The 13,834-nt window shown below is 34.7% G+C and overlaps 1 protein-coding gene across 3 annotated transcripts in view; it reads right to left on the reverse strand.

Annotated features, from left to right (window-relative positions):
* Nucleotides 1-361: 361 nt before the first annotated feature.
* METTL15 (methyltransferase 15, mitochondrial 12S rRNA N4-cytidine) overlaps nucleotides 362-13,834 on the reverse strand; it is an 88,382-nt gene continuing 74,909 nt past the window's right edge. For all 3 annotated transcript variants that reach the window (XM_058829104.1, XM_058829102.1, XM_058829103.1), the window contains 3 exons: nucleotides 10,060-10,251; nucleotides 7,833-8,011; nucleotides 362-920 (listed from right to left, as the gene is read on the reverse strand). In XM_058829104.1, coding sequence (XP_058685087.1) covers nucleotides 475-920; nucleotides 7,833-8,011; nucleotides 10,060-10,251 — 817 coding nt within the window. In that variant the 3' untranslated portion in view covers nucleotides 362-474. The remainder of the gene's footprint in view (nucleotides 921-7,832; nucleotides 8,012-10,059; nucleotides 10,252-13,834) is intronic.

Below are 13,834 nucleotides of genomic sequence, written 5' to 3' on the forward strand. Positions count from 1 at the left end.
GTCCCATAGGCATTCATCCAAGTTAGCTGGGATACAGAGACATGAATTCTTAGGTTAGTTTAAACTTAATCTAGACTAAACCACACATCTGAATTAGGTATGTGAAATTCACCCCCATAAAAATATGTCTCAATTAGCTACTGAATTTAGACTGTTAATGTCAGGATCTTGAAATTAATCTAAGGGGAATACTCAAATACATCAAACCTGCAATTTTTATAAACTTGGTGTTTTATGCTCTTTTAAAAAAAATATGTCTTTTTTGTATAATTAGTGACACCCACTTATATGCATTTATTTTGCATTTTCATGCTCTATACTACTTCATAATCAAAAAAGAAGCACAAAGGTAAGAGAGAAATATTCTCCAATAACCTTCATTTTATTTTTTCAGTTTGATACTATCTGTCCAGTTAGCATTCTGGAAAACAGAATTTAAGGAAATTATACAATCATGTAATCATGTATTTTGCTTTAGAGTTTAATAGCAGCTCTTAGTTTGGCCGACCTTCCTCTTGGGTTTGTTTGAATATCCTTGGCCTGGGGTGTGAGAACTTTTTTCTGTATCAAAATCCACTTTGAGTTGGATTTTCCATGGGGAGATTCCTGTGCATCTTCTCCTCTGGAGGAATTTTTCAGAGCCTGTCTTATCTTCTGCTTTGAGCCAAGATTGTACTTCTCTGTCATGTCAATTCCATGAAGAAAACGTTTGATAATACGATCTTCCAGCGAATGAAAGGAGAGGGCTACAAGGCGACCTCCTGATTTTAGAAACTTCTCAGCTGTCCTCAGTCCTACGAAGAGTTCATGGAGCTCATCATTTACAAATATTCGCAGGCCTTGGAAAGTTTTAGTAGCCACGTGCACAGGTCTGTGAAGAAGGTCCCTTCGTGCATAGAGTGCTGAGGCTGGAAAAGCACCTGTCATACAATTTAAAAGATGCAGTTAATAGTTAAATAAAAGTTAATAACTCAGTATTTCTGCATCTTGACATCCCCTCATGCAAGATGACTTTGAAGGAAAGCACAGTCAAAACTGGAACTTGAGTAGTGAGCTTACTTCTTTGTAGTATATCTTTATTTTATGTTTTGAATTCACATCTCTGAATGTAAACCCTATTAAACTAAGATGGTTCATGGTTAAGTGTTGGGTTTTTTTCCCTAGAATTCCTTCTCCAAAAGCATCATAAATTTAAACTGAAAAATAATGGCTGAAATCAAGATAAAGAAAGAAAAGATAGGATAGATAAGTCTGACAGCTCAGTGTAATCAATGCCAATTTGGTATTTGTGGCTGTGTTAGGCTTTAAAGGAAAAAAAATAGTATAAAAATAAAAATTAATAAAAATAAAAATTAATAAAAATATAAATAAATACTATAATAAATAAATATATATAGAATATATGCAATATATATAATATATTGTATATATAAATATATATACACACTATATATATATAATATATACAATATATATATATAAAATGGCCACAATTTTACCTCTTGCCTTCCAGATAATTGCATTTCCTCACAGACAGAAATAATTGAAGACAATGTCTGCCTGGTAATAACTACCTTTCAATGAATTACTTGAAGTTTAAAAGAGGTATCCTTGTTTGGGAATAGCAATTGTTGAACACTACACCTGTTTTTCTTCAAATGTTCACAAAAATACCTTGAGAAATTTAAAAAATGCAGCTGTTGTGTTTTCCTGAGTGTACAGCATAATGTGTCAGACCTAAAATCACCACAATAAATATTTTTTATTAGATGCACAAAACTCCCTCTTCCTTTCCCCAAAATTCTTATGAGCCAAACAAGTTTTTGTAGAAACCGAAATTTTGATAGAAATTTTAATATATCAATATTTAATACTTTTCAGGCTTGAACTTTTATTACATGGGTACAGAACAAAAAGCTAGAGAAGCCTTATTTGATGGATCAGAGGGACTACAATGCAAGAATCCTGTAAGATCTGTGAAACCCAAGTAAATTTACAATCTATTATGGAAGTGATCACAGGAGTCTGGGAAAAACAAATAGAATAAATAATGCTAGCACATAACTGGACAATTATTTTTCTACAAAATTGGTATGTATGTATTAGAATGCCCTAATTTCAGTGCTAAGCTATAACATAATGAAGGAAAGAGTTTGAAGTAAATGCAGTTCATAATCAAGTAATTGATATTCTACATAGTGAAGTAAAAGAGGGGAATATTGTACCTCTAAAATTAGTTGTTTAAATTCAAATTTGCATGGTGATTGAAAAAGAATGAATAAATATCATTATCCATAATATGCTTGCACAGAAGAATTGATTAGTAGATTTCTTGGGAGTTTTAAAGGTAAGATTTTTCTTATGTCAAAAAGCCTAAGTGTTCACTAAGTGTATCTCACACACACAAGCAATCTCAGTGCTCAGCAAAGACAGAGAAAAATAATGGGACTTTAAAATCCAATCATTATTAACAAAGCTGTTATCATATATGCTAGGTCCCTAAGATACATTTCTGCATAACTGATTTTCCTAACTACCTTCCCTACCTCCTCTGATCCTCTGATCTCCAAAGCTAACAGCTCCTAAATTCACTGCAGAGACCCATTCTAGCTTTGGCTGCTTCCAATCCTTATAGTCTGAATCCTACAAGACACAAAGTGGCAACAGGATTGACTTCTCCCAACAAATTTGTGGCTTGAAGCTGTTTCACAAAACAGAGGAAACAGATGTAGCCTGCAGGAGATAGGCTTCTCATCATTTACAAACTGTGGAAAAAGCTACACTAGCTAGATAATATAATTTCTGTCCTTGAGAATAGAACCTTCTATATTTACTATTAATCATAAAAAGAATGTATACTCTCATTGTAGAAGTCACAAAGCTCATTTTGATGAGAGACCTCAATTAAAAGGAGAACTAAAAATCACAGAGCATAAGTTATCCCAAGAAACAGACACCAAACTTGTACTAACTGGCACAATATCTGTTTCCATATTTCTTAACTTACCTATAGAAAGATTCTTTGAAAACTGAACCCTTGGAACAGCCACTGAGTGCCAACTGTGTGTGATGGAAACTGTCTCTTAATGTAAATTGTAAATTTACTGTCTCTTAATGTAAATTCCTTCATAACATGAAGGAATTTTATGCTAGGCAAAATAAACACAACTTTCTTTACAGGTCAAGTAACAACTACAAGCACTAGTAGAATGTTCAGAATTACTGAGTGGATTAGAGGTTGGAAGAAATTCTTCCCTTTGAGGGTGGTGAGGCACTGGAACAGGCTGCTCAGAGAAGCTGTAGATTCCCCATTCCTGCAAATGCCCAAGGCCAGGCTGGATGAGGCTTTGAGCAGCTTGGTCCAGTGGAAGGTGTCCCTGTCCATGGCAGGGCAGCTGGAACTGGATGGCCTTTAACGTCCCTTCCAACCCAAACCATTCTAGGAATCTAAATTCAACTTGAAAAGACTTTTTAAAAATGTAAATGGACACAGTATGCTGATATCTGGGCAGATTTTCCCTGGCCTGATCATGAACACTGATATTTTGCAATTGCAATGCTGAATAGATAAATAAAAGAGCAATGACACTGAGGCCATCAGCATGTCTAGGACACTAACAGGTCTTTGAAAAGTTCTTCCACTTATCCTGCCATGGCTATTGAGTGCAGCTTTTTCCTGCAATAACTTTCTATGACAATTACTGTGACATTAATTTATTACTATCAATAATTTATCACTGAAGAAAAATTAATTAAAGCCCAGTAATATTCTGTAAGTATAATACAACCTTACATGCCTCAGTTGAACATGCACAAAGAGCAGTGCAGGTCCTATAACAAAGAACAGAATACTAATATTATAATAATATTATAATATTATATATATATACCATATATTATAGTATAATATAATATACTAATATTATTAATAATACTAATATTCAGGATATTGGTAAATGCAGCCACTTTGCAGTTTTATGCAATAGAACCTCCCAGACTAGAAACAAAACCACACTGTCTACATGTTCCAAGACTTACTGGTCTATTCTCAAAGACTGGGATTAACTAACAAACATAATCTCTGGTAGTTATTTCTGTCACACTAGCCATCAGCTTTTTAGTAGAGGCAATAGATTCTGATCTATGTTCCATGGGTGAAAAAATTCTCCTATCACTCTGACTCCTCTAGTTTAGTTAAATAAAAATCTATTTGTGCTTTCTCCTCAGGCACATCACTTTTCACCCAGGCCCCTCCAGTTACCAAGACATTGAAAGAAAAACTTTCCTGGTAACTGGCTGTTCAATGTACAAAAACATTAAAAAAAAAAATCATCTGTATGGGATGCTTGTGAAATGAATTTCATTCATAAAAAACACCACGCTTCTGGCTAGATGACTGGTTTGAAATCCCAGTGAGAGAAATAACCATTTTTAGTTTTAGGATGCCCTGATGATACTTACACTTTAAAAAAAAATCAAATAGGTTCACATGTTGAAATCTATTGAAATTTTAAAAGCTTGTGAATGAAATTAGCAATGTGCTGTGCCTGTCAATATGAACTATTAAAGTCTCCAGAGTGTAAGAGAGTGGGAGAGTTTAAAAATTAATTCAGATCGTGCACCTGTTTGCAGGAATTCGTCTGTTGAATTAGCACTGCATTTAATAAGTTTCTGTGACGCAACTAATGTCCTTTTGTCTAGGCTCCCTCAGTACAGTGTTAATTCTCACCCATCTGAAACTCAGGCAACATTACAAATTCCAAACTGATAATTAAAGTCTATAAAAGTGAACCAGTCTGAATGAAATTGGCTTTCCCGACTAAAGTGCTTTTTAAACTTTTAAAATTTCTTTAACATGTCATTATCAACTCCTTTCAAGTTGAGGCCAAATGATTACATGATCTCAAAATTATCTGTTAATAGATTATGTATCTAAATAGCGCCCAGAAAAAATAAATTTTGAACAAAAATTAATAGATAAAAAGGTCCATTTCCCCCTGAAAATAACTCAAAATAGACCCTTAGTTGTACAGGAAAAGCATATGAAAATTACATTCCAAAAATTTCACCAATTTTAATGAGTTTTCCTGCACATGCAGTTAGACCTATTGTTTCCAAACAACTCAATGAGATACAACAAAAGACATCAGGAAGTGCTTCTTAATCAACTTTAACACATCTATTCACAACCTTCAGTTGAGAACTACTGATTCTTAGTATTTTCAGAGCATTCAATGCTGCAAATAGCTCTGTGAAAATTATAAATAGTGAGAAGACTTTGACTGTGCCACAGGGAGAGATGCTGTTCCCAAGACTGAACCAAAAACTCCTCCTAATGCAGATTCCATAGCTTGTAGAGATCTCATTTAAACAGATCAGAAACCTTTTGGATAATATTTATAACCACATTTTTTTTAATGTTGTTTTGTTTCCTTAGGTTTTTTTAAACTACATCCTTCACTTTTATCTTCTAATCAATCAGGAACTGCAATACATGTTCTAACCTTTTGGGAGGTGGTAGGAAAGACCAGAAGTCTAGCATTCTATAAAAAGAAATTAAATTTTCCAAGTTCAGGTTAGTCCAGATCTAGATTCAATGTGGTTCTGATTATCAGCTAGACCTTAAGATAAAACCTGGGAGCTCTAGAAAATCTGAAGCCATTGTAATCAATAAGAGGAGAAAGAAATAGAGACACTACACAAACTCTCAGATGCTGACACCCAGCTTCATTGGCTAGATGTTTTTGCTTGTGTTCTGGTTCCTAAACTAGGCAAAAATAATGACCCTGCTCTGGAAGATAATCATCAGGCTTGCAAAGAATCTGCAAAACCTGAAATGCAAGATTTTATAATTCTTATTAATATTTTATGTTTTAAAGGACATAACATTTAACTAATAGGTCATAAATCTGACTCTGGTAAAGTCCTGAATTAGTCAGTGGTTTTTTTTGGGCTGTGCCATCAAGAGGTTCCTGCAGCTGTGGTCTCTGGCACTTTAGCTCTGGTTTATCCCAATAACTTCACCAATATAATTTAATGTAAGAATATATATTAATGATAGATGATAAATGAGTCAGAATATATCACAATTAGGAAAATTTTCCTTCAGGTTTTCTTAATCAGTTCAAAAACCAATAGGATCCACCACAGTGCTTCCTTACTTTCCTTACTTTTAATCAAATTAAAACTGGAAGAAGTTTTATGCAAACAGGGATCAGTGCAACAGCTCTAAAATTGCTATAACTACTAGTGTACTCCAGAAAAAGCACAAAAAAATACATATTTATTCTCTTGGCAGATGTTTGCTGGACTCATTGTTTTTGGCATGTACACCACCTGATGCATTCCTGACTCGTAGATCAAGAAGCTCCTCAAATATAGCAGAGAATTTAGAGTGAGAACAAAAAAATCCTTCTCAGTGTCACAGAAAGTGACCATTAACTGATGACTCACATGCAGCACATTAAACATGAAGGGATCTTCAATCTCTATCTTTTATACACTAGTATTTTCATTTCCTTAGTTTGAGCTACGGCACAAAATTATTTCAGAATTACTGAGTTGCTTGTCTACAACACGTAACATGTTGTATCTTTATCACAGTGACACGTTTTCTTCACACTCAATAGTGGTACACTGTCTTAATCAACAGATTTTTTTTAAAAAAAGTATGAGATAGATTTGACAAAGCCCAAAATTATTATTTCAGAATATTTCTAATGATGATATTAAAAATGTAAGGTTTATAAAAGTCACATAGTGCTTAATCTCTGGGGTTTTTTTATTGCTATATTCACTGTATTTACAGCAGCGGCTTACAACAGCAAGCAGTGTCTTCAGGTCCTTTTATCATATCAGCTAAACTTTGGGCCTTGGTTGACTGGACATTTTGCTAAAGTACCCTGACTTCTACAAACACAAACAATTAATTTCTCCATCGTTAAATTTAAGTGCCTCGGACTTCCAGTTTAAGTAATACAAATCTTTAAGAATATAATAAATTTTTTAATAGTCTTCAGGATACTGATACAAATATTTTACATTCTTCTTTAGCAAATGTTAAATTTGGACTAGAATTTTATAGGTCTCTATTCAAAGTCAGCAGTTTAGACTTATTTGTGACAAGACGTAGTGATTTTCATCATTTGGTTAAAAAAATAAAAACATCCTGATGCCACATATTAGAATACTAATGAGCAGGATTTGTGCCTTGTATTTTTCCTTGAAATTTTTTATTTGAGAACACAAACGTAAAGGTTCTTGATGTAAGCACTGTTCCTGCCTAACTGCATTTTCTTCAAGTTGTTTACAGTGAGGAGCACGGAAGATGAAGTGTTTCAATAGTCTCTTCAGGCTGATCTGTGCACAAGGTGAAGCAAGCCACGTATTGCTTTCTGCTTCCTGATTCTTTAAAAAGACAGAAATTATCTGATTTAACTCATAATTGGAAACTGCCATGGTACCTCCCCTTAAAATATTAAAATACAGAAATTTAAAACTAAGATGTGACATATCTGATACTTGAAAGTTTATCAATAGCCAGGATAAAGAATACCCAAGGCTGCTGTTATTCTGTGGTTCAACTTGGTTGACAAAATGATAAATCACTTCATGTTAAATCTATTATTAAAGTAATTGTCAAACTACAGTACAAAAAATGGGAGCTTATAAAAAAAAAGAAACAGAGAGCTGACATCAGAGCAGAACAGGCAGGATTAGATCCTGCATGATTTCAAGTACAAATAGATCCCTCTGGGACTTTGGGGATTAATTTTTTTTTTTTTTTTTCCCCTCTCTCCTCAGCAGCCACTGTGAAGAATTAATGAGGGTACCTGCAACAATGCTTGCAAGCTGCTGAGTTCTGGTGATGGGGTATATGCTGCGTGCCTGAACGATGGCTGAAGCGATTTTCCTAGCGTGCCTCTCCTCCCCGTACGTTCTCAGGATGGACGCAAGCGCCTGTTGATCTAAAGCGTTCACAACATCAGCAGCAGTGGGCATGTCAGGGTACCTACGCAGGAGAAGAGATAATTAGTTCACTGACGTCAGTTTTCATTGACAAGAGGTGAAGCTTCATGGCGTTGAGACATAAAGTCAAACACACACACACACACACACACTGCATACAAGTGCCTTTGAGGTTTTCGAATAGGAGATGGCAGCTCTGTGAAAACAGCTTGCACCTTTGAAATCCTTTTTCTTGCTGGTCTAAATGGAGTTTGTTCCTTAACTTCAATTACAACAGTTTTAACTTCCAAGTATTACCATAAACTATGCTTAATAGGGTGACAAGAATAAATATATTCCAGTATCGTGCCAGGATGGAAATTATGTGTGACCTTTCTATTTAGCCAGCTTTAGAATATAAACTTGCCTCTTATGGGTTCGTTTTAGCCACCTTGCATCACCTGTTGTTTTTTAGCCAGAATTGATTTCAAAGATCTTTTCTTTCACATCTCCTGCTATGAAACCAATTGCTAATGAAGATAATTAAACATTACTTTTCACTAAAAGGCATAAGAATTTATATATACATACTCTCCTCAGATAATAGAAATTACCTAGTCATATAAATTACAGGACTTACTACAATTTAAACAGTGTAAGTCTTTAATCTATGTATCTCTATCTCTGTCACTTCACTACTGAAATAGCTCAAGGTATTTTATGAACATCATCTATTGTGTTTACTAATCAGAGAAAACATACAAACTACTTAATAAATTCTCTTCTAAATTCTCTTCCTTTCTTTCAGGCATTTTTTACTCCCCTGCAGTATCTTACAGAAGATAACAAACTTAGAGGCAAGTAGTATCATAGCAACAACCATAGTGTAAGGAGTGTAAGGCTTTTGTTATGCCTCAGGTATCCTTTGTTCTTATGCTCCTGTTCTGTGTCTGTTTTCTCATGATGCATCAGACTTAAATATAAGTCTGGAGTTCAGATTCTTGAAATCTGAGGACTGAATCCCAGGAGAATCATGGGAGCATTCTGCACAGAACCAGAAAAAGCAAGTATCATGAAATTTGCTGTTCAGACTTAATATTAATATGGTAAGTGAATTCCTTAGAAATTGAGGCTTCCCATTGGCTCTTGTGAGCAATGAAAGTACAAATGGCCTTTCTTAAGACTCTATGTTCATCAAAACACCAAGAAAAAATTGTCATTCTCTGTCATGTAATGCACCATGCAATTACAGCCTTCATCCATACAAGACAGACCTTTGGCTGCTCACACAAAAAGCAAAATGCTGCAGAAATACATCAGGTTGTCTGAAGATGAAAAATGCTGCATAAGTGGAAATTATCGTTCCATGAGTGATTCTCATGCTCTTGAAAGTACTAAACACCAATTCAAATTTAAATACAGGTGATTAACTCAATAACCATTAAATTGACAATTAAGTAAGCCTGATGTGCCTCCTACACAAAAAGAAAGGAAGCTTATAATTTTGCTAAGTAAAACTTACAACAAATATATGAGCATGGAAGACAACATCATACTAACATGTCAAAAGCAATGTAGCTATCTGATTTAAACTAGCAAATATAATGGGCAGGATTTTATTTATTTATTTTTATTATGTTCCTTTTACAGAGAAGCAACTCTATCAGACGGTCATTGCTCCTTTCCTGAGGGACCCACTGAACCTGCTCAAGTGCAGTTTCCACAAATAGCAAGTGTGGCAGAAAAGGAAAGGGACTGCAGAAAGAAGTTGTGAGCCTCCAGATCAAGTACAGGCAGAGAAAGAGAAATGTTCCTGTGACTGTATACCATACACTCCAAAAATGTTACAATTTAAAGGTACAGTTAATAAAACATGACTGGTTTAATTACTCATCACTGGAACTTTCCTCTTATTTCACAGAAGGCAAAGACAATAACCAGGGCTGAGCACTGATAGAAAAAAGCATTCAGCAAAAGAAAGACAGGATATTCATGCAAAATTAGATGTTGTTTGAGGGTAAGAATTCTTAATTTTAAGAGGAAAGAAAATGCACAGAGGTTGTGAGCAGACAGTTTTTGATGTTCAAGAAGAAATAATCTATTGTAATGTACCTGTCACAGTCCATCCTCATGTCCAAAGGTCCATCCTTCTGCAGGGAAAAACCTCTTTCAGGTGTATCAAACTGCATAGAAGAACAGCCAACATCCAGGAGAACACCATCCAGAGTCCCTTGCTCAATCCCAGAGGAGATTAACAAAGCCTCTAACTGGCTAAACTGTCCTAGAAGAGGTTGAATCTGTTTCCTGTAAGAAAGTAACAAATAAATAGCCTCAAGTTTAATTACAACCATGCCATCTCTCCCCCTTTCATAGCAGAAATTAAATAATAGCACTTAACTTGTCTCAGAAGCAATACAGCTATTCCCCAAGTATTAGTTTATTTATTTTCATATGTCAACATTGAAAACTGGTACAAACCACCCACCCTTCACTAGCTACTCCAGCTTTAACTCTCTACTCCCTTCCTGCTTGAACTTAAAGAAATGGAAAACTGACAGAAATAGGTTTTTTTCAGTATGTCAGAACTCAAGAGGACACCTTCAGCAGGAATGTCCTCATTATCAAAGTACCTGCCCTGCTTAGCAGGGGTTCTTTGTCAACAAGGCCAAGGTGCAGAAAAAAAAAGAATAGATCTTGGACCTAGAGAAGCAGACAAAATGGAACAAGAGTGCACAACCTTGTGGTTAATATTTTCCTGCCAGGAAAAGAATTCCAAGTTCCTGCACTGGACCAAACACATTTTAAGTGGCATTTGTAATTTTAAAAATAACTGGGAGAATGAGGTGCACTGAATCATAAACAGGTAAAACACTTAGTGCATTTTGGATTTAGGCACCTGATCACTGGAGAGAGTAGTTTAACATGCACTTTTGTGCTTACTGTTCTTTCTTCAATTTAAAGTGGTTGTTTGTTAATATTCCCATACAGAGAAGGAAAAGAGGAATGGAAAGGGAGAAGATAACACATCTTCTTCACAGGTTCCAGTGTCCAACCACACAGAGCTCAACCTCACAATTACACAATTTATTTTATCTGTCTCTCAAAATTTCAGTGAATTTCACAGACTTACAAAGATTAATCAACTTATTTCTGCATTTTTAAGTATTACCTGCAAAACAGAACATATTTCTGCCCATACCAGGAAGCCACTGCCTCCACGTGGGGAGAAAAAGCTCCATTAAAAGGAAGACACTTATGAATCCAACCACATGGAAGAACATTCAGCTACACAATGTTCTCCTTGTTAGAGCAGAACAAATCCACCTACTAAACACAGCACAGAACCTGGGAAACAGTGTGAATGAACAATTTCCATGAGGGATATCATGATTGCACAGACAATTTTGAATTGATTTCCGTCTAGCCCACAACTAAATACAACTATTCAGCATAATAAGAACTGACAGTTCCTGAAAAGCACAATGATCCACTAAAGATATTTAAGCCAATTTAAGCTACATAGTTATATAGCTTTGAGATTGTATTTCCTCAATATAATGAGGGAAATTTTCTTGAAAATATGAACCACTTTTTCCAACTGGGCAGTGTCTCTACCTTCATGACTCATGCAAATGAATGAACTTTAAAATTCCATATGTGGGAGATGAGAACAAATGAGACCTGGATAACACTGTAAATTGCCATTGTCCAGTTCCACAGTACACATTAATCCATGTCAATGGCTGTGAAGTACAATCTGAAAAATTACTCTGAACAGAATTTATTTATTGCTAAAGATTTTCTTACATTTCTTTAAACAAGTCATAAATATGTGGATAGCTAAGATGTTTGTGACAGCCTTTGATTTGTGATCTGCCAAACTTTTGTGATTAGAAAAGGTTAATCAAAAAAAGAAGTAAATTTCAAGTAGAAATTTACTCTTTGGTAGAGAGAGATGCTTCAGCTGGAAAACATTCTGGAGTTTGCAAATAAATAATAAAAAAAAAAGATTGAAAAATGATTAGGTTGACATTTGATGTCAGTCTTTCAGCTGTGTGAAATTATAGCTTCTGTTTGTTATGTTTGTTATGCATTGCCTTGTGTGTACCAATGGTGGATATAGACATCTTGTTGAATATAAATTCTCACTAAAACCAGATGCTTTTTATGAGGTTATAATGACTATATTATAATGTTCAGGCCAGTTCTCTGAATTCCTGTTTCTTTGTGGAACAAAAGACACAATTTTAAGCATCTTGGCTATCTCATTCACTTCAATTAATAAAACCGAATACAGAGCAATGGAAGATTTATTACCTTATGAAAGGAAATACAAATATCAACTCTTTTTTTTATACCATAGTAACAATGATGATAATGATGACAAGGACTAATCTATTAGATTATAAGCATGACACATTTATTTAAATATAATATTTTACTGAGGATTCAGAACATTCATTTGAAGATACTCTTCCCTAGTCTATCAGTTTTTATGCCTGTACTCAAATAAAAACTGCCTGTTACACACAGGATTTCTCAAAATATTCTTAATTTACCCACAACTTTCCTTTAACTTCAGGTTTTTATTTACATGATCTCTAACTCCACTTTCCATAAAAATCTCAAATAAATAATAATGAACTGTTAAATAATAAACTGTTAAAAAATTCATTTCCTACAGTCACACATCTTCTGCTCTACCCAGGTATGCAGAATTCTTTCCACTTTCTTTTTCAGTCTTCCAATGTTTTCTTTGGTCAATAGAGGATTTATGTTCTAGGACCATACTTAGCTAGTGTGAAAATCTATTACCCTTTCTGTCTAATATATTGCAAAAACAGTGCTTAGTGGAAAAAGCAGGAAAGGTAAACCAGGGGACATCCGTAAATACCAAGAAAAACAACCAAGCTTATAGTTCTAAGAAACCCGAGATGAGAGAGCATCTCAAAACATTACATAGCAAGGGTGAATGGGGATTTTCATCAGGTCTTGGTGAAACTTCTGAAAGCTGCTAAGACTGCAAAGGGCCATACAGAGATACTGTAATCATTTTAGGCACTCTTAGAAGGTTAAAATTTACAAAACCAAGTTGTCTTGCTTAAGAGAAAATATTTAAACTTAGTACTTGAACAGCATTTTTTATATTCAGATTATTTTGGAAACATTAAAAAAACTACTGAGAGCTTTTAGCTCCTCTCTTTAAAATGGAGAAATAAGACTTGTAGGGTTTAATATTTAATGGCTTGAAGATACCACATAGAAAGCTAATACAATTTCAGAGACTATGTCTGAGGATGTAAAAAAGCTGAAAATAGTCATATTAGCTCTCATTTGGGGGGTGTCTATGGGGTAATAGCATGGTAATTTTTTGATAGATTTACAACTGCTACAGACAAGCCATCTCTATCTTCTCAAAATACTCAACATGTGCACTCCCTCTTTAGTAATCTTGACATTCTGCAAGAAAAACATATATAAGACTTTAAAAAAACGCTGGGAATGTGGACAAACTAGCCTATTTTAAAAAGAATGAGAAGTTATTTACAGCAACTAAGGTTGTGGGGCCTTAATAGATTTTCTTGTCCAACAACTTCAAAAGCTTGCAGAATTCTTGGGAAATAACACAGTTGGAAAATAATACAGAACCTTGGGTTCAAGTCCTTTGTTCAGGTCATAACACAGTATTTTATTATATTATGACACACAGCATAGTAATTCTGCTAGACAGGACTTGATCCGCAATTCTCAACTACATGAAAGAGCAGAATGAGAAAGAGTTCAATGTCTCCTGAAGTATTTCAGGCTCTGCAGGTTTCAGTTAATCTCTGGTATTCTGCAATGCTTTATAAAAATATTTAATTTTTTATTTTACTCAGTTGAGAGG

This window comes from Poecile atricapillus, chromosome 1, assembly GCF_030490865.1.
Source record: "Poecile atricapillus isolate bPoeAtr1 chromosome 1, bPoeAtr1.hap1, whole genome shotgun sequence".
NCBI lineage: Eukaryota > Metazoa > Chordata > Aves > Passeriformes > Paridae > Poecile > Poecile atricapillus.